Source organism: Papio anubis, chromosome 12 (assembly GCF_008728515.1).
Source record: "Papio anubis isolate 15944 chromosome 12, Panubis1.0, whole genome shotgun sequence".
Classification (NCBI taxonomy): domain Eukaryota; kingdom Metazoa; phylum Chordata; class Mammalia; order Primates; family Cercopithecidae; genus Papio; species Papio anubis.
In genome coordinates, this window is record NC_044987.1 from 58,652,513 (window position 1) to 58,672,601 (window position 20,089).

Here is a 20,089-nt window from a genome sequence, read left to right on the forward strand (position 1 = left end):
ACTTGCGCACACTCCTCACGCACACACTTTCCTGCTTGGCCCCAGGCCTGGACCTCCAAAAGCCTTAAAGACTTTGCCAGAGCAGCCTCCCCTCCTCTATGTTTGTATCTTCTCTCCCACCCTCTCCCCCTTAGTCCTTTGTGAGGCAGGAGTCAGAGCTGTGGTGGGGGAGGCCCCAGAAACAGAGAAGGCTCACGGATCGGGCAGTGGCCGAGGGGTCCCAGGGATATGCTCTGCTTCTGGGGGAGATGAAGGATTTGGCCCTATTGGATCAGGAAGCACAGGACTCCCAGAGTACCTGTCGGCTCCACCAGGGCATCAACAGGAGGTCAATGTAGGGGGGCCTCTGGCCAGGGCAGGGACCAGATAGAGGTCTGCCGGTCTCGACTGTCAGGGAGCTTTGTCTCAGTACCCAGTGGTGTGGGGAAGCTTCCAGAGTCATCTGAGGAAGCAGGTGAGAGGGACTCCCCCTGCACTCAGGGATAAGAGTCCTTTTTTTTTTTTTTAACAATCTCACTGTGTCGCCCAGGCTGGAGTGCAGTGGCATGATCTCGGCTTACTGCAACTCTGCCTCTCAGCTTCAAGCAACTCTCCTGACTCAGCCTCCCAAGTACCTGGGATTACAGGCGCCCACGACCATGCCTGGCTAATTTTTGTATTTTTAGTAGAGATGGAGTTTCACCATGTTGGTCAGACTGGTCCCAAACTCCTGACCTCAAGTGATCCTCCCACCTCAGCCTCCCAAAGTGCTGGGATTATAGGCGTGAGCCACCACGCCCAGCCAAGAGTCAATTTTATAATTTGCATCTTTCTAAGAATTTGCCTACTTCATGTGTATTGTCAAACTTATTGACATTGAGTTGTTCCCAGTATTCCCTTATAAAACATTTTAAGGAGTAAATTAGCATGGTTCTCAAGAATTCATAAAATGATGTTATTTTTAGTGCCAGCTTTGTTTAAAACACATTAAGTACTTTTTTCAAAAAAAAAAAAAAAAGCAGAAACAGGTTTATGTAGTACTTCGCTAGATGTACCATACTGTGTCCTTGGCAGTTTTTACAGAGTTTACTCTCAGAACTCTAGGTTACCCCACTGAAGGAGCAGCACTCCCTCCCACCTTTCAGGGCTTATCTCCCTTCAACATTTCCATTTCCAGTCTAGGGAACCATCTTTCTGCAAGGACGGACACAGATCACTGGGGACCCAGCTAACCAAAAGAGCGTAGCCTTCTCTCCTCAATCTCAACTGATAACTCTATGGCTTTGTGGCACAACCACCTCAGCATTCCTAGGACTGATAAACCCTGACAGTGATGGGGAAATGGTTATGGGGAAGTTTTCTTACAACCCTATCACTTCTCATCTATCTCTTATTTTTTTCTACTTGAGGTTTATTTGTAAGTGTACTTGTCTTAACTCTCACACTCCCCCACTCTTATCCTCCACCTCGGCCAACTGTAGGTTTTCTCATTTTGCACCATTTTTCTTCCTACGGTTTCTAATAAATACTGCAATTGAAATTAATTTGTGTAGAATCAAACTGACTCCTAATTTGAGTTTTTGGGGTTTTTTGTTTGTTTGTTTGTTTTTGGAGACAGAGTCTTGTTCTGTTGCCCAGACTGCAGTGCAGGGGCATGATCTCGGCTCACTGCAACCTCTGCCTCCCAGGTTCAAGCCATTCTCCTGCCTCAGCCTCCTGAGTAGCTGGGATTACAAGCACCCACCACCACACCTGGCTAATTTTTGTATTTTAGTAGAGAGGGGGTCTTACCATGTTGGCCAGGCTGATCTTGAACTCCTGGCCTCAAGATATCCGCCAGCCTTGGCCTCCCAGGGTGCTAGGATCATAGGCATGAGCCACCGTGCCCAGCCTAGTTTGAGCAGTTTTCATTTTTAATTGTCCATCCTCATGGTTTTATATACATTGTTCCTGTGGACTTTCTTTGAATGAGACACTGTTTCCCAGATGCACAAGGGCCTCTAAGCTGCAGGTCACCCATAACTAGACTTAGATAGCAGCTATATGCAGAATGAGCCATTTACCTAGTACAGGGGCCCAAACCTTGACACCTATCATTGCCAGATGTTACTAATCTTTCTATGTAAGAGAGAGGGAGCATTCTTTTCTATTAATTATCTACTCAGATTAGCTTCAAACTTTTCTTTATATACTTGACCATTTTTTGTCCAAGCATGTGCTTTCTCATTTTATGAAATCATCATCCATGGTATACCTGTACTTACTGGATATTAATGGATGAGAAAAATGATCCTAAATAATTAGAATACTGTCATTCTCTATGCAACTTTTTTCTCCCTTTCACACAAAAGAAACTGAGAACTGTGCACGAGCATGTACACATACATAGATCTTCAAGCTGCTCTCTTGGCCAGGTCATCTCTGGCCAGGAAAAAGCAATCTTCCACTACATTCTAAAAGGAGACAGAAGCTCTCTACACCACTTGCAGCCCTCTAGGCCCCAGGATGTTCTTTGTTTTTAATCTATAGATCCTGCTTCCGTTAACCACATCCTGACAATAGCTTGGCAACCGACAGCATTCAGCGACTGCCTCCATCAGAGTGCACAAAGGAGACGGCTTCCCTTCTTCAGGAACACTTTACAATAACAAATGTAGACCAGATTTTTGAACAGAGACTTAACATGTTTCCATGGCAACATAAATTACCTACAAAAATCTGTAGGAAAACTAGACCCTTAAGACTTAAAAGCACTGTCTTCTTCCTTCGTAAAGCAGTCGAGGAATGTCAAAAAATTTTTATGAAGAAGATGGGGAAAGAATTTTATTTTCCCAGGATTTAGATACATAATAAATAATAAATACTTAGACACATAATAAATAAATTCCTCTTCCCTTATGAACAGAGAAATGGGATTTTTGTATGGCCATAGTTGTCAGCAATCCATTATTCTAAGTCTCTACTTTTATCAAGAAGTGATTTGTACCGATTAACACATGTAGATGTTCTTCACAGCAGTAAAACTTGTTCCTTATATAATTATATTTCCTTGTTTCTTGTAAATGTCAGTGTTTTTCACATTAGCAATGAAAGCACAGGCTCCCCTCTGTTCTTTTACAATACTTTCCAGGGCCAAACCCGCCCACCCCGCTCACTCCTGTTGCCTCCCTCCCTCCCTCTTCTGGGGCCTGGCCTCATCAGTGACAGGCTGGCTTCGGGCTCTCCGTCTATAATTGCTCTTTCAGTATCTCCCCTTGAATGACTGCAAGCAACTATGCTTAAGTGGAACAAGGTCTTAAAAAGGGAACATCTGTTTATAGTGGGTACTCAGTATTGGAGATTCAATTAATCAGGCATTCATTGAATGCTACTTTGTTCAAGTCTAACTTGAAATGCACTCAGAAATAAGCCTGGCGCTGGAAGCTGCTGCCCAAATTTTGCCCACTCTGGGCACCAGAACGTTGACTGCAGCATTCAGAAGTGTAACAATAGCTGTCACAGATATTTGATTATGTAATTGTTGATGTCTCCCCACCTGACAACAAGGTCTGTGGAGGCAGGGGCTTCATCTGTCTGTACACATTGCATTTCTAGCTCCATGTCTGGAGCACAGAAGAAATGCAGTAATTTTTCTTGAATAAACGACTCTGTAATGAAAGCCAAATACATTTATTATGCGCGTGTCTACCATGGGCTTTGTAATTCTGATATGAATGTCCAGGTCCTCTTCAACTAAAGAACTGCTTTACATTCTTTCTCATTTAACCCCTGCATCAATTCTATGAGTAGGCCGTGTATAAATCCTTTACAAATGAGTTCACCAATGTTCAGAGCAGGCAAGACCTGGCCCATGGCTTAGAGCTAGGATGGATGTATCTCACTCCAGAGCCAGTTCTCTTTCTAGTAACTTATCATCATCATCTGGCCCAGGTTCCATGCTTCTTCTCACCCTGTTAACCTCTGTCTGCACCTCTGAGAAGCTTGCATGTGCTGTGTGCTCTGAGACATCATTTTCTTCTGTGATGGCCTATGTTTCTTTTTTCTGCTTATGACCTGGATCCAAGGCAGTCGCATCGTTATCAGCTTTGCTGCACTGGAGGCTTTGCTACCTTCTAAAGAAGGCTGCAGACCATTCACCCTGTTTCTTACAACAGAGCATGACTTCTCTCCATTAAGGTCATGCTGCAGCTCTGCTGGAAACTTGAACTCCTGTGCCCCACTTACACCAGTATTTTCTGCCTTGCTAAGATGACACAAGTGTTTTAAACCCTTTTTGATGAGAAGAGAAAATTTTCTGATTGGGATTTGTATTAGAATTTGTTGCTTGTAATAAATTACTCCAAAACTTAGCCACATAAATGGCAATAAATATTTTTGACCTCATAAAGTTTCTAAGGGTCAGTAATCCAGGATGGCTTAGCTGGATGGTTCGAGCTCAGGGTCTCTCAGGAAATCATGTCAAGGGTGGTTTGGGTCTTCTAGGACTTTTCACTCCCATGACTTTCGGTAGGAAGCCTCAGTTCCTCCTGACACGGGCCTTTCCACAAGGGCTACTTGAATGTCCTTATGACATGGCAGCTTGCTGCCCCAGAGAGAGTAATCCTGGAGAGAGTACAAGGAGGAGGCTGCAAAGCCTTGAATGATCCACTCTCAGAAGTTATGCACCACCACTCCCACCATCTTCTGTTTGTCAGAAGTGAGTCCCCAAGTCCAACCACACTGAAGAGGAAGGAATTAAGCTCTATGTAAGGTAGAAGTATCAAAGAACTTGTGGGCATATTGTAGGAAGTTATATGGATGCCATGAGATGTTGCATAGCAACTTTAGACCCCCTCCCTGGCTGGAGCAGCCACGGGGAGGTGGGAGCTGCATTCCACATCCCTGTCGTAGACATGATGAGACTTACATGGATGCAAAAGGACCGCCTTTACTCTCAGGGATGGCACAGTCTGGAAGGGAAGAAAGTCATCTACACAGGTAGCTTGAGGTAAAATATAGCACATTGCATGCTACAGAGAGGTGCAGGTCACAGAAGGAACAGAGAGACCAGACAGGAGGAGTTGAAGGTTGAATGTTGACTCCTCTGAAAACTTTGCCTGATCAGCAAGATCCCAAAGTCCTGCTTTGGCAGCTGCTCTGAATGTGACTATATGGCTGTTCAAAGGTTCTGGAGGAGCAGCCCAAAAAAATCTTGCCCACTAAGTCTCCATGAGATGGCTCAAACTGGGCCTGGCTCTGCCATCCCTTAGTAGGGGGTTGAGGGCTGGCCCAGCCTTCTCTCCATAAATTTTCCCAGCACAAATAAGCCATCAAAGAGTCATTTAAACCCAGATCTGAATATATCGATTGAGCCCATCATCGATGGGCTCATCTGCAGCCCATCATCTGCAGTTTACCCACCCACTGGGGGATATCATAGCCCCAGACTCTCCTTCTGCCGCTGCAGGATTGTATATGAGATAGGTCATGTTTCAAGGCTCAAATAACAGGGTCCACCAGAGGCTCTGTTGTGGAGGGGACAGCAGGCCTTTGGTGATGCACTTACAGAGCACCCTGTCCCTGTGACTTCTACACATCACAATACTAGAGAAGCTGTGGCATGAGGGGCATCTCTGGGATGTCAGGAGTAGAAACTCACAGATATGGGACCCTCCCAGTGTGCCCAGGGCCTCACTGTGGTGTACACCCAGGCTGACTGAAGGGAATGGCTTTCTTGTGATTACTTCCAGGAGCCAAAGTGGCCATGAGCTTGAAGGACACCAATACAAGCTTGGGTTACACATCCACCCCCAGGTGTGAGCTTTGGAGTCAGGCATTCCCATGCCACCGAGAAGCAAGTCTCTGCCCCATGTAGGGCAGGGAAGGAAGGGCTCAGGAGGAAGTGACATCAGCTGACCAGAAATAAATCTAACAATAGTTACTAACATTAACTGCCCACTGAATGTCAAGCCCTTAAATCCTGTGAAGAATGTAAAGAAGATACGGAGTGTGGCCCTGTATGGCAGCCTAGGGTATGGGAAACAGGCAGGGATTGGAGTCCTAGCCCTGCTCGACCCTAACCTGCAGCCTGACATAGTATACCCCTTTGCAGCCATGCAAATGAGACTGGACTCAAGAGTAGGATTCTGTCATAAAATTTGTCTTATCTTATCCCTTAAGAGAGACAAAATGGACTCATGAAAGAACGGAAGAATGGCATGAAACTGCCTGGTAACCACAAAGATGGCCAGTAAAGTAAATGGACCAGGAGCTGAGAGATGGGAAATTTTGAGTTGAGTAACCCAGGAGAGGTTCCTGGAAGAGGAGACCCCTGAGCTGAGCCTTAAAGAATAGGTAGAATCGGGGCAGGCTGATAGTAGGAGAGCACTATCAATGGAGAAACAGTGCTGCCTTGCTCAGAAACTTTCAGCATCTTCCCAGGCATAGCACATGCTTCCAAACATGGCATCCAGGCTCTGTTCTGCCTGGCCTCGGCTCCTATCCATCCTGGGCACTTTGCACAGCTTCCAAGACCCCACCCTGCATCCTGAGCAGCCACCCTGATCAGTTCACCTGCTGTCTGAACCTGCCATACAGACTCAGACTAGTGCCTGAATTCCCTTCATCTGCTTCTCTGTTGACATCCTTCAGTACCCCTTTCCCCAGTCCTCACTCGCCTTCAGAGTTAAGCATTCCTTTCCCTCTTGCCCTCTGAACCCTGTCCCATTTGATTCATTCTGTCTTTTCTTAGGATCACACATGGTCAAGTCTAGATACCTGAACTCTAGACACCTCATCCATGGCTTATACATCCCTGTGGGGCACATTCCATGCCCTTGGCTAGTGTGTGGCAGATGCCAAATGAATGGATGAGTGGATAGAGGAATGAATGAATGAATGATCAAGAAAAAATGTAGTTGCATAGGAAGGGGAGATCATGTTACAGGGGACCATGAATTTGTCAAGAGGCACTGGGCATGACAGGGCAAGAGTGTGGCCCATATTGCTCTCAGTCTAGCATCTCAGGGCTGGAGGAGCTTAGGTGCCATCTAGCCTGGTCTGTGTCATGTAACTCCTCTACAGCATTGCAGGCAGCAGGCCAGGCCCTGCACAGACACCTCCAGTGAGGGCAGGCCAAGCACACTGCAGCTCTGGCGCATTGCCGAAGTGTAGTGGGAAGGCTGTGGGCTGTGGAGCCTGACTGACCTGAGCTCAGACCCCAGTTCTGCTATTTGCTAGTTGCATTGCCTTATTCTAGCCACTTAATCTCTCTGAGCCTTGGTTACCCTCCTTTATAAAAGGGGCATAATAGTACCTGTTCTCAAAGTTGTTATAAGAACTATAGAGAATATACCAATAAAACAAAATCCTCCAGCTTATAAAAGGCAACTAATGAATGGTAGCTAATTTTCTTTCTATGACATAATATTAGTTGTTGGATGTGACTGGAGGTTTTATGGAGAGTTCAAAGAAAGTTCTTTTTTCTTTCTTTTATTTTTTATTTTTTCATGTTTTATTATTTGGCTCATTTTCACACCTTGACAAAGAAGTTTCTAGGAAATGGAATTTGGGCTTAAACCTAACCATCTGTCATAATTACAGTGAACCTGTTCTGCAACTCATTAAAAAGGTCTCATGTGAAGATGACGTACCAGAGTTGTTCAAGATCAGGGGTTACCAAACTTTCCCACAGGGACATGTCCCACTGATAGTGCTCACAGGTGAGATGCTCCCCAGCCCACAGGGGCCACTGCAGGGATGCAGGAGGCTGCAGAGGCTGGTCTGCAAGAGGTGACCCAGAAGCAGTGCTTAGGAATAGGGTACACATATCTCAGTGCTAGTTCTGGAAGTGGGCAGGGGTGTGACAGAGATTCCAAGTTTCTGCTGTCACATGTTCGGGAGCAAGGTTGTTACTGAATTGGTCCTGGGAGGCCCAGGCCCAAATACCAGGAGCCCATCTAACAGGCAAGGCTTCGGCTCTGAAGGTTAGAGGGAAGGAGGGAGAGACTGTAGCCTCTGGCAGGTAATGTTGGCCACAGCCCCAAAGCCCCTAGGCCTGTGTGTAGGGCCAAAATGGTTCAGAAGTCAGGTCAGGAAGGAGGATTGAACCTAAAGAAGGTGGAGAAGTGAGGAGGAGGGATGAGGAAGGGATCCAAGAACAGCCTCGTTACTGGGGTAAGTGGGATGCCGTGAACAGAATCAGGAGGGCCTCAACCTCTTTCCAAAGCCCATTTTCCTCCCAATTTCCACGTCTCAGTGGGGGACTACTGCCCCCCAGCCAGAGTCCTGGCATCTCCCCAGATGCCCCCTTGACCTCACCTCCCACCGCTCATGAGTTTCCAAGTCCTGCCCATTCTCTCTCTTGACCCAGCACCCTCTTCTCTGTCCCCTGCTTCTGCCACTTCCTAACTGCACAGTCTCCTGCCTGGCCTCTTGCCTCCACTCTTCCCTTCTGTCCGCTGTTCACACTGCTCTCAAAATTCTCTTTCCAAAACTAACCTGGCCACACTCATCCTTGGCTTGAAATCATTTGGCAACTCTTAGTTACAGTGGAGACTGTCCCCTTAACATGGCTGGCAGGGCCTCCATGGCCTGTCTAGCCTCTTATGCCCTTCCCCACTAAATGTGAGCCCAGCCACCCACACTGCCTGCAGGTCCTCACAGGGCCTTTTCCTACTCGCTTGGGTTCCATAGCACCCAGCATCCTGTTAGGCAGACCATAAGCACTCAGTACATATTTTGTGAATAAAGGAATGAATGAATGAATGAGTGAATGAATGAATGCATGAATGGGTGAAAATGAATGATGAGGGAATCCAGGAGGAGAAAATAATTTTTGGCAGTGAAAACAAGATGATTTGGGTCTAGGGACATTGCGTATGAGTTGTTGGTAGGTGTCTTTTTCCATTTTCTGTTGCCTATAACAGAATATCTGAAACTGGGTAATTTATAAGAAATAAAATGTATTCCTTACAGTTCTGGAGGCTGGGAAGTCCAAGGCCAAGGAGACATATCTGGTGAGGACCTTTTTGTTGGTGGGGACTCTGCAGAGTCCTGAGGCAGCACAGGGTGACACATGGCAAAGGGGCCAAGTGTGCCAGCTCAAGTCTCTCTTCCTCTTCTTATAAAAGCCACCAGTCCCACTCCAATGGCAACTCATTAATCAATTACCTATTAATACATTAATCTAGGAATTGGTTAATTAATTCACAAGGGCAGAGCCCTCATTACCCAGTCACCTCTTACAGACCCCACCTTGCAATACTGCCACACTGGGGATGAAGTTTGAACATGAGTTTTAGAGGGGACAAACATTCGAACCATAACAACGGGGCATCTAGGTGGAGGCGCAGGCTGCACTGGAAAGGACAGTCTGAAGCTCAGGGAAGGGTCTCTTAAAAGCCAGTGGTCTCTCTTCACATATGAGCCAGTTCCCCTAGAGAAATACAGAGATCAGGCGGTCAAATAACCAGCAAGCTCAGTATTACCAAATCAGCTTTATCAACTAAGACAGCCTCAGAGCTAGAAGGACATTATAAGGACCTTGTTTGACCTAATTCTTTCATTTTACAAATGAGAAAACGAATGCTTAGAGCAGGGAAAGGCCTGCCAGCATAAGGCAGTGCTAGCGCGAGAGCCTGCGTGTCTCCATCGCAGTCCAAGCTCTTTCTTCTGCCTCCTGCGGACTCCTTGTTCCTGGTAGTCCTCTCTGAGCCCTGAAGGAGGGAGTCATCAGTGAGGGAGACAGTGGGCCTTGGAAGAACCTAACTCCGCAGATATTCATGCCCTAACTCCTCCTTTCCCACAATGCAGCTTTTTGTGCCCCCAAAGGAGAACAGACCCAATAAAGACCCCAGAAGTCACAGAGCTCATGCATTGACTCTCGTGCACTTAACAAACAAGGTAGACCCTCGTGACCTCCGTCAGGAGCTACATTTTTTAACTCTGTTTTGAACATTGTCAGCCATCTACTCTCCAGCCCTATAACAGATCATAAACAGCTGATTAGAAACCACGAGAGGGATTGCAGAGAACAAGAAAACTAACACACTGACTCAAAAAAGCAGCAGATGAGGATCATTTAGGATAAGGACCAATAGCCATTTACACCAGAGCACATGAAGACGCTCCCACACACACAGACAGCCCAGTACAAGTTGTAGTTGTGAACTCCAAATTATGTTCAGTCTGTGTTGCTTACTAAAGATCTGCAAATATTTAGACATTTCACAAAGATGTTCATCTAAAGTAATTAAGATTATTGAAGTTCTGGCACTCCAAGAAGCAAGTCCTCTGCTATTCAAATGGGGGAATTATCCTCAAGGAATCTGGGCAACAAAAGTTCTTCATTATGAAAAAGGGGGGAAGGAGAACTGGCATTCATTGATTTCACAACTCTTTAACTTTGCACATAGCAAACACTCAATATTTTTTTACTTAATGAATGACTGAATGGGTTGAGTTTCTTCAGTCTCATTTTCAAGATTGGGAAAAAGAGCCCTGAAGATTAGAATTGCCTCCCCATGGTCACACAGTGTGGAGCTGGGAGCCTGATCTCTTTCTCCAAGGCACAACTGCTATTGCCACAACCTGACCTGGGTCAACTTTGCAAGAAGGGAGATTTGCACTCTTCCTTATGAAAGAGTGAGGCTAACCCTCCAGCCACACCTCAGTCAATACTGCAAGCACTGATGGAGAGCTTGCTGTGTTTGCAGCCCTGTTTCAGGAGCTCTGCTTCCAGGCAGATGATGCTTCATATCACATATGCTTTCTTTGACTAACAGGAATGAATTCAGGGCATGGACGGACATCAAGCCTGTGAAACCAATAAAGGCCAAGCCCCAGTACAAGCCCCCAGATGATAAGATGGTTCATGAGACCAGCTACAGTGCTCAGTTCAAAGGAGAAGCCAGCAAGCCAACAGCAGCTGACAATAAGGTCATTGATCGCAGAAGAATACGCAGCCTCTACAGTGAACCCTTCAAGGAACCCCCAAAGGTGAGACAGAACTTGTAGGAACCCATCAGCACAGCCTGGACCATAAGGGTGCAGCAGAGCATGGGGTGGGCTGCTGTCAAATCTGGCCCAGCCCCTATGGACACCTTTGAAATCCCTGCTTCCTCTAAAGCACAGTGAAGACCAGGGGCATCTTCAACAGGAACCTTTGTTAAACTCAAGGGAATATTTAAGAGGGACATCACCTAAAATAAAGACAGCTTAAAGGCTGGCAGATTTCCAGGGAATTAGCTTCCGATTTTGAGAAATCCAGATAAACAGTAGCAAAAAACCTCACCTGAGCCCTAAATCCCCTTGTCTTAAAATAGATGTGCTTGGGCCCCGGAAGGGCTGGCCCAGTATTGCAGGCCCCCATGCCCGGCTCCCCTCCCGCTAGACCGTGCCCTGCCTCATCCTTGGCTCCAATCACTGGACCCTTTCTTCCCTCCCTAGTCCCTGAAAAGCACCTGCCGTCTCTCATCTTCTCGGGCTAAGCACCATCCACTATGCCTTCTCAGTCTCTCACAATGCACCTGTAGCATCAGCTATAAGATATGTTCCCAGCAATTTGTTACCAAAATGAATGGTTTGTGAAAGCGGACTCAGGGATTTTCCTAAGGTAACATTCCTCCACCTTACGTAGGAGTTTGTGAGCAGAAGAAGCACGTTGGAGATATAGCTGGTGAAGCAGGACTCATACAAGCCATGCAACCTAGCATCTTCTGATGCCAGCCCCCGTGGAATTGTACAAATATCCACTGTCCTCTGTATCATGGCAGAAAATGTCTGAGAACCTAAATAGCTCTGGAACCTAATTAGCCTTTTCTCTGATTTTGTCTAAAAGTCTTACACTTAAGTGGAGTTTCCTATTTGGTCCAGGACCAGTTTATGGGTAAGGTAACTAACCGACCCAGTTTGCCTGGGATTCTTCCATCTTAGCACTGAAAGTTCTGTGTTCCAGGAAACCTCTCAGTTCCAGGCAAACCAGGATGACTGGTTCCTTTCCTTACAGGTCAGGAGTGACTGAAAGCCAGTGCACCTCAGTGAGTGAATGATCCAGCCTGTGAGGCCCAGCATCAGCTGTGTCCATCCAGAGATGGGGTAGAACCTGGGGCATGAGATCGGCATTGGACAAAAGAGGACGTAGAGGAGAAAGGAAGGAAAATGAGGGAAACTAAATCTAGAGATGGATGAGGGCGGTGGCCTATTGAAGGGTCACTTTCGGTGACTCCAAAGTTTCCTGAGAAAGAGCAGGCAAGGCCATCTTCTCCAGATGAAGGGGACAGAGTTAGAGGAGGGAGGCTGGGGAGAGTGGAGTGAGCTTAGAACAGCTGCTCTGGGGAAAATGGTAGGGGAGCCAGGCAGAGAAGAGGAGCAGAGGGCTGGCGGCAGAAAGCCTAGCTGAGACTGGAGACCCCCCTGCCCAAAGCATCTCAGCAAGGACACTTCTCCATATGGGTGAGCCAGCCTAGAGACAGAAACAGAAGCTAGTGAGTGCCGCAGTGACCCACCACCCCAGAACCTCTGCATCTTACATCAACAAAGGTTTATTTCTTATTAAAGTCCATTGTGGGTTGGCTGCCACTCTAACCCTCTTCATCTGGGTCTCGCGTGGCAAAGCAGTCTCTCTCTGCTGCAGAGGAAAAGAGAGCACTGGGCAGCACAGGCTGACTCTCAAATCTTCCGCCTGAAGGTGACCCAAGTCACTGCTCACATTTCATTGACCGAAGCAAAATCCTATGCCTGTGGGCGAGTTGAGCAACGTGATGAGGTGTAACTTCCTGCAGGGAGGGGCTCAAATATTGCCCAACAGTGGTATGGCCCACTGCCTGGGGTGGTCGGGGGAAGGCTGGCAGGACAAGGGCACCCACGTGGCCAGTGAGTGCTGCCAAAGCAACAGAACAGGGAGTTCAGACGGGAGATGCCGAGTGCCCTGATGTCCCTGGGAACACCTTATACACTGTGCTCCACCTGGGCCAACCTCTGTCATTACCGTTATTCCTTAATTAACCATATCTTCTCTCTAAATTCTCTCCCACTCCCCCCCTTTTTGTGTTTCTGTATTTGCCGTCTGTCTCTCCGTGCAGGTGGAGAAACCTAGTGTTCAGAGTTCCAAACCAAAAAAGACCTCAGCGAGCCATAAGCCCACGAGGAAGGCCAAAGACAAGCAGGCGGTGTCAGGCCAGGCTGCCAAGAAAAAGAGCGTGGAGGGCCCGAGTACCACCAAGCCAGACGACAAGGAGCAAAGCAAAGAGATGAACAATAAACTGGCTGAGGCGAAAGAGTAAATTTCCCTGCACTTTCCTTTTACTCTTCTCTCTCTCTCCCTCCCCCCAACTTTTTTTTAAACCAACAAACCAAAAAAGGCCACAAAATTAATTAGAGGCTTCTCATCTGCCTTGGTCCTGAGTGTTCCAGGAGCTCTTTGGTTTGGCTTCTTTTGATGGAAGAATCCTGCTTCACAGACTGAGTGGCAGGCCTCCTCCTGAGGGCAGCCCCTGGAGCACCAGGAAGCGTTGCCGCTGGCTGTGCCCTCCCCTGGCACTCCGACTGCATGCTGATGGGCAAGGCAGGCAGGTCGGAGAGGCAAAACTAATCTCCCGGCAGTGCTTGGAAGTGTCTGTGGGGTCTCCTCCTCCCAGATCCCCAAGATCTGTGTCACTGGTCGATTTTGAACTTTAGGTACATGTGTTCTTTTCCAGAATTCAGAGAATCGCCACGTGCCACAGAAGCTCAGCCTGGGCTTCAGCAATTGACAAAGTTTGAGAAAATGTTAAACAAAAACAACAAAGAAAGAAACAACCTTGGCCTTAACGTCAATAAAAGGGAATTGTGTCTGTTAAGTGGTCTTTTCATAGAATCGTCCATTAGACATGTGTGCCTGTGTTTAGTTTCCTATCAGTGGGCTTTAAATTGTATACCAAGTCATAGATATGCCACTGATAACTAAAACTAGGCCAGGGCTGGTGAAACAGGTTAGGTGCTTTAGGTACATTCTAGCTGTCATAGGAAGATCACAGAAATGAGGAGGCTGTTTTCCTCTGATTCCCCTCAGCCGACCACCTGTCCAATGCTGCTGGTTTTTCCAGAGCAACTGGTTGGAGATGTCTGAGGAAGAAAGTTCAAGGTGTAGGGATAGTCTATTTGGAATTTGACTTTCCGTTTCTGAGAGACCCAAGGGGGCGTAGATGTAGTGGCAAGTGTGGCGATGTTTACTCTCCCTTCCTGAACCGCTCTGGTCTGCTCCCCAGAAAGGGCAGCAGTGCCAGGCCTCAGGTCAGGGAGAATGTCTGTGACTTAGCTGCAGACTAGGAGACTGCTCTGCTAACTAATTAGCAAGCAGCTTTGACCTCATTAATATATAAAAGCAGCTCTCAGTATATTCCATGTCGTGTGTGTGTGTGTGTGTGTGTGTGTGTGTGTGTGTGTGTGTGTGTGGCCAAAGCCCCCAGGGGTGGCAAGTGCCACCTTAGCTGTGCTAGAGTTGTGTTGTAGGAATTAGGGAGTTGTTGTGAAAAAAAAAAAAAAAAAAAAAAAACCCAGTGCTTGTGAGGGAATGCAAAATAGTTACCAGAAAAATAAAATTTGCCAATGTGATGTGTATATTGCTCAGCACACTCTATATCTCCTGTCCTTAAAATTCTCTTGTCCCTGGCATTCTGACATGCTGGGCTGCCGTCCAGTGTCAAGCCCCGGCGCAGTCTTGCTCTTCTTTTATAATGAAAGGGGTGAAGAGTGAGGGTCTCACAGTTCCTTACCTCAAAGTCCCTTTAGGTCATTCTGGTTTGGAGGAAGTAGAGCCTCTGCAAACTCTCTCTTATTCTGACCATTCAGGCAGCAAAGTCTCTGCTTACATCATTTTGGTTGTCACCTTGGGGCTGAGTGAGAAGTCTTTTGCAAATTAATTTGGCATGTGCTACGTGAGCCATAATTATTAACAGAATAGGAATACCAGAAATGAAGTCATTGGTGAGGCCCACTGCAACCTTCCTTTCTATCTCAGGGTTTGAAACTGTGAGGAAGGAGAAGTATGAAAAAAGGTAGAAAATGCCGGTGGGTTTCCATGTTTATGAGTCGCAGATTTTGAAAGCTATCAGGAAATGACTGGAGTGGATCTCAGTACTGATTCCAACTCTTTGCCAGCTAATCTTAACATTTACCAGAAAGCTCTAGCAACATGATCTTAATTGTATCCAGAGAATTTGCCAATGTATGTTCAGTCTCTCAAGATTTGGCATTAGTCAGACATGTTGATGCTAGCCACAGTTTGGATTTCTCCATAGAATAATCTTTTATTTTTGCAGATCAAGTAAATCAGAGTTTACAATGCACAGAGGATCATTCATTTAGCATTCTCTTTTTAGAAGCCTGTGTGCCAGGCACTGTGCTGGGCGTGGTGGGCAGTATAAAGAAATCTGTCTCCACAGCCACACAACCAGAGGGTGCACATGACTTGATCCCTGTGACCAAGTCAAGTTGGTGTTGCCCAAATCACAGTCTGCCCTAAGGGTCCCACAGGCTTCCCCACCCCCCAACCCCCACTCACTGCCCCAGGGACCAACTTCCTACCCTGCCCACCCGAGGCTTTAGAGGACCTGTAGAATGTCTTTTTCAACCTGTCAGTATCCCCTTCTGTTTAACACACCCACTGAGAAAACCCTGTTTGTAGTTCACTTTGACTCTTGAATGTGTCGCTTCAATGGCAAGAAACTTCCTTTGATTTCTACTGTTTACAAATAAAACTCAGCCAGTCTCATTCTATATCCCAAACATACTGAATGAAACTGATTTTGGTTCCACAAGCAGTGTTTGGGTGTTGCCTTCCTGAAGGTGACCAAGCTTCCAATGCTTGTCCCACTGGTCTCTGTACATTTCCCTGTGGTTCCCAGTCCTTTCCTGGCGAGGGAGCAGGGACTGAAGCTTTCCCGCTGTTTTCCTGCCTGCAAAAGCAGCCCCAAGAGCTGTGCATTGGCTTCCCTCAGCAATCCGTCCTCTGTCCGTGCTCCCATTTGGTCCACATAGCTTTGCCTCTCTGAGGCAGACAGGAAGTGTCTAATTATGATTTTGTGGCCTGGGTTTTGTTGCATACCACAGATTGTCTATGTAACGTGTAGCGCACACCTCTCTTGGTGCTATTTCATTCCTGCTGTAAGAGAATGACAAAAATATTCATGTATAGCCAATTGATTGTGACGTGCTTGTGGTCTGTGCTTGCTCAGAAAAACAGACAGACAAACAAACAGTTTTTCCAATTATAAATAAATGCTAAAGACGAACACCACTTTCTTGATCTTATTTCCTTGATGAGGCCCACCTGAGTAGGTGAAGGAACGAACCTTTTCCATTTGAGCCATTCTCTGCAAGATGAGCTGTGCCCTGCAGTCTTCCTGGGGCTCTCCATAATGCAGCTTGACTCTTTTAGATTGCCTCTCAGATACTATTTGCAAGCAGTCAGAGCTAAGTGTTGGGAAAGCGAAGATGGACCGGGAGACGCACTGGCCAACAAGGTAGTGTAACGTTCTGATCCCATGTTGCCGGGAAGAGTGACTGCCTGCCCCCAGCACCACCTTGCCATGCTGGGAGGCTGGGCTCTGACTCTTTGCCTCCTTCCTGTTGACTGGCAGGACTGTCGTTTCTGGCTTTTTCTCCTCCCAAGGGATGGCAGAGATGCCTTCACTTGCTCAGTTAATCTATGGTCATTATGGATGTTCCACCCTTAGGGGGCTGGCTCACTGTGGGTTATGCAGGTGACAGTCACATGTGTGCCTTATGTGGGGGTGCTGAAACAGCCACCAGAGAGGCAACCAAGTAAAGTAACAACAGATCAGGTAGTTGGGAACTCAAATGAAGGACAGGCTTCTTCCAACAAGGGCTGGGGAGTTGCGGAAGGCTTTGTGGCAGCGGGAGCCCTGGAAAGCAGCTGGGGTGTGGATATGTAAGGGCAAGGCCGCCGCAGGGAGCAAGTCTAGAAATGGAAAAGTGGGGGAGCTGGGTGGGAACCTGAAAGCTAGGACCAAGTTTGCCCACTTTGTTATCCTTCTGGTAAAGTGGAAGACAAAAGATTTTATACTCTTCATTTTTCCAACATATGTTGATTGAATACCTATTATGTGCCAGGCACTGTGCTGGGCACTAGGGAAACCAGGATGACTGAGACCCTGCCTCTGATCACAGTGGGGCACGAAGGAGGAGGCCATTCTAGCTGGTTCCATGGATCAGGGAGGACTTCAGCGATGGGTAGGTGTTGACCAGGTGAACAGAGCTGGGGGTGACCAAGGCATGCCAGACAGAGGGGTCTGCCCAAGCAAAGGTTGGAGGGTGGGGGCTGTCAAATGCCAGATGAACTTAAGTTCTGGGGGGTAGTTCCCTTGGGAGGGTCATGGCACAGGCTGGAGAGTGGCAGAGCTCGGTGGTGGAGAGGCCTGGTGCACGTGAGTGGGCGGTTGCTAACTGGGATCTCCATTTCCATTTGCCCAGATTGCACCCACACCTCTGCATGCTCCCCTGTCATGCTTCTGTCGCTTGCTTACGCGTCGGGCGACACCACAGATCCTCTCTTGCTCTAAGCTAGGAGCCCTAGGGTGGACTTTTATTGCTGGACCTGATTGCTGAGTTTTGGGGGAGGCAGGGGTAGAAATCAATCAAGGGTGGTATAAATGAAAAGTCGTATGTATTTGTTTTCCACATGAATAGAAAACATCCCACCCACCTGTCTACTTTTGTATGAGGCAGAAAACACAAAAGCTGCTCAAGAAATAAAACAAATACATAAAAGCACATTATTAAGCTCTATTTTGACGAGTTAAGGGAGAGAGACAAAACGGGGGTTGAGAGGGGTGGTAAGAAAGACAGGCGAGACGTGAGAGGTAGAAATAGTGGCACAGAGAGAAAAAGACACGGGAAGGCACACATATGAAGACACCTAGAGTAACCTAAGAGAGTGCGAGAAGGTGAGACATACTCAGAGTCAGAGAAAGGACAAGCATTGGGCAATGGAGGAGGCAGGAAGGCAAGGGCCTTGCCAGCTTTGTCAGTGCTGCCCATGCACTCAGGGCTCCCCCAGAGGCTCTTCCGCCTGTGGTTCCCACCATGCTCCCCTCTGCTGCCCAGAGCCCCAGGAGGCGAATCTGTAACCCATCGTTCACATTGCCTCCCGCAAACAGCAAACAAACAAAATTCAAACCAGCCCCCTATTTTCAATGAAAATAGGTCATTGTTGCTAAGTTAGCTATAAATGTATTTCATTCTTCCTTAGAGTTTGTGTGTTCTTTGTGAAATTCTTCCCTCTTTTGCTTCACTAAGGTTTAAGAATTTACAACCTGCTTCTCATAGATTTGAGGAGTGTCAAGTCCCATTTCACAAAGTCTATGGACTCCTTTAGTGTGTCACTGTGGTTTAAGGCTCCTTTTACTGCTAAAATGCCTTAAAGCAGTTCACATTTTCAGGACCATAGGTAGAGAAGTTTCTTTCAGGATGTAACCAGTGGACCATCTGCATTAAAGCAAGGCTCCACCCCTAGCACCACCTGAGACCAGTAGGGCTAGGAAAGTGGCTAGGGCAGCCAAGGCCACTGGAAAGGAAAGACAGCTATTTCAAACAAATGGAGCCCAAACTCCGCTCTCACAGAACCAGGCAAGTGATCCAAGCCCCACTTCCACCACACTGCCATTTGATGCATATATCCTCATAACACCTAGACCATCCTAGAATTCCTACACCAGGGAGAAGTAGAATTAACACCGTTACGTACTGTGTTATTTACCCTGTGAATACTGGTTAACATGGACAATGCTCTTAGGTGTTTACAAGGTTCACGGGTGGAAATCAGTGCTGCCGTGCAAACCTGTGTCTCTCACTAACCTCCTGGAGCATTAGTGTCCTCCTCTGAAAATGGGGATACTAATACCCCCTCAGAGGAGCACAGTGAGGATGAAATGACATGAGGGCTGTAGGGAACCCATGGAGGACACTAAACATATCACTTCATGCCCTTCTCCTCCCTATAGAGTACTTGAAAGTACATGTCCACTTTCTGATAGATATATACTTAGCTGTGAGTAATACATGAGGTTGATTGAGGCAAACATTCTTAAGAAGATTGCTTTTAAAGAATTACAGCTATTGAATTACCTTGAGTCCACAGACCTAAATGATAATATTCTAACAATTTATATGTATGCATTGCTTACGAAGCATTTCTTTCTGTGACATTCCACCGAACCCTCCCAATGTTATGGGGCAGGTGTTGGCCTCAGGTAACAGAGGAGAAAGGGAAGCTCAAAGAGGAGGGGGCACCTGCCAGCTTGGTCAGGCTTGGAAGATGGAGGAAGCACTGGAATCTAGGCTTCCAGCTTCATAGCCTGCTGTCTCTCCCTCTCACCTGAAGGAGGCTGGGCTGGCCTGAAAAGAATCAGGTTTCAGACAAGTGGGACTCCCAGTAAAAACTAAGCCCATACCCCACAGTGCCACACTCTGGCTGGGCCATTCCAGGTCCTCCAGCAGGCTTGCCTAGTACCCTTTTTAAATCTTGGGACCCAGATATTAACTGAGGGAAAATAAGAATGGGGTCAGGTCTTTACACATCTGACTGAGACATCCCGGCTGTACTGACCAGTCATCACAGCCAATACACAGTTTTTCTCCTTTTGGTACTAGCTTGCCTGGGTGACTGCAATGTAGGTTACTAAATGCAGAATGGTCCAGCAGATTCTTCATTCATAAGAAATATACTTGGTCCTGGAGGTACCAAGATAAAACTGGTATCCATTATTATCTGCAGTATGTGGGTATTGGATCTGAGACTGCCATTTTGAGCATTTTATTTCAGTCAGTGGAATTGAACTTAAATTTCTGTCCCTTGTCCTCATGTAATGGGTCTCGATTACTTGTTAACCTGGCATTGTATATAGTGATCTCAACAGATGGTCCCAGAACTCTTACCTGGGGCCAAGAGAGCTTCAGATGCTGAGATTTAAAAGTTACTGCCACTGCTTGCTACTGGTTTAAGCTGCTAGAGGGATCTTTATGCAAATCTGACCATGTCACCCCGTGCTTTAAACCATCCGTGGGCTCCTCGTGGCGCAGAAGCTTCTTGTTCCCTCGGTGCACCATGCTGCTTCTCACCTCCATGCCTTTC

The 20,089-nt window shown here is 47.0% G+C and overlaps 1 protein-coding gene across 2 annotated transcripts in view; it reads left to right on the forward strand.

Moving 5' to 3' along the window:
* The window catches only part of MAP6 (microtubule associated protein 6), an 80,867-nt gene that overhangs the window by 48,669 nt on the left and 12,109 nt on the right, over positions 1-20,089 (forward strand). The window contains exons 2-4 of one of the 2 annotated variants that reach the window (XM_017948772.3): positions 10,743-10,956; positions 13,041-13,237; positions 13,656-16,229. In XM_017948772.3, the coding sequence (XP_017804261.2) occupies positions 10,743-10,956; positions 13,041-13,237; positions 13,656-13,719 (475 nt within the window). In that variant the 3' untranslated portion in view covers positions 13,720-16,229. Of the gene's footprint in view, positions 1-10,742; positions 10,957-13,040; positions 13,238-13,655; positions 16,230-20,089 lie in introns of those variants that run through there. The other variant, XM_003910432.5, reaches the window with a different exon arrangement.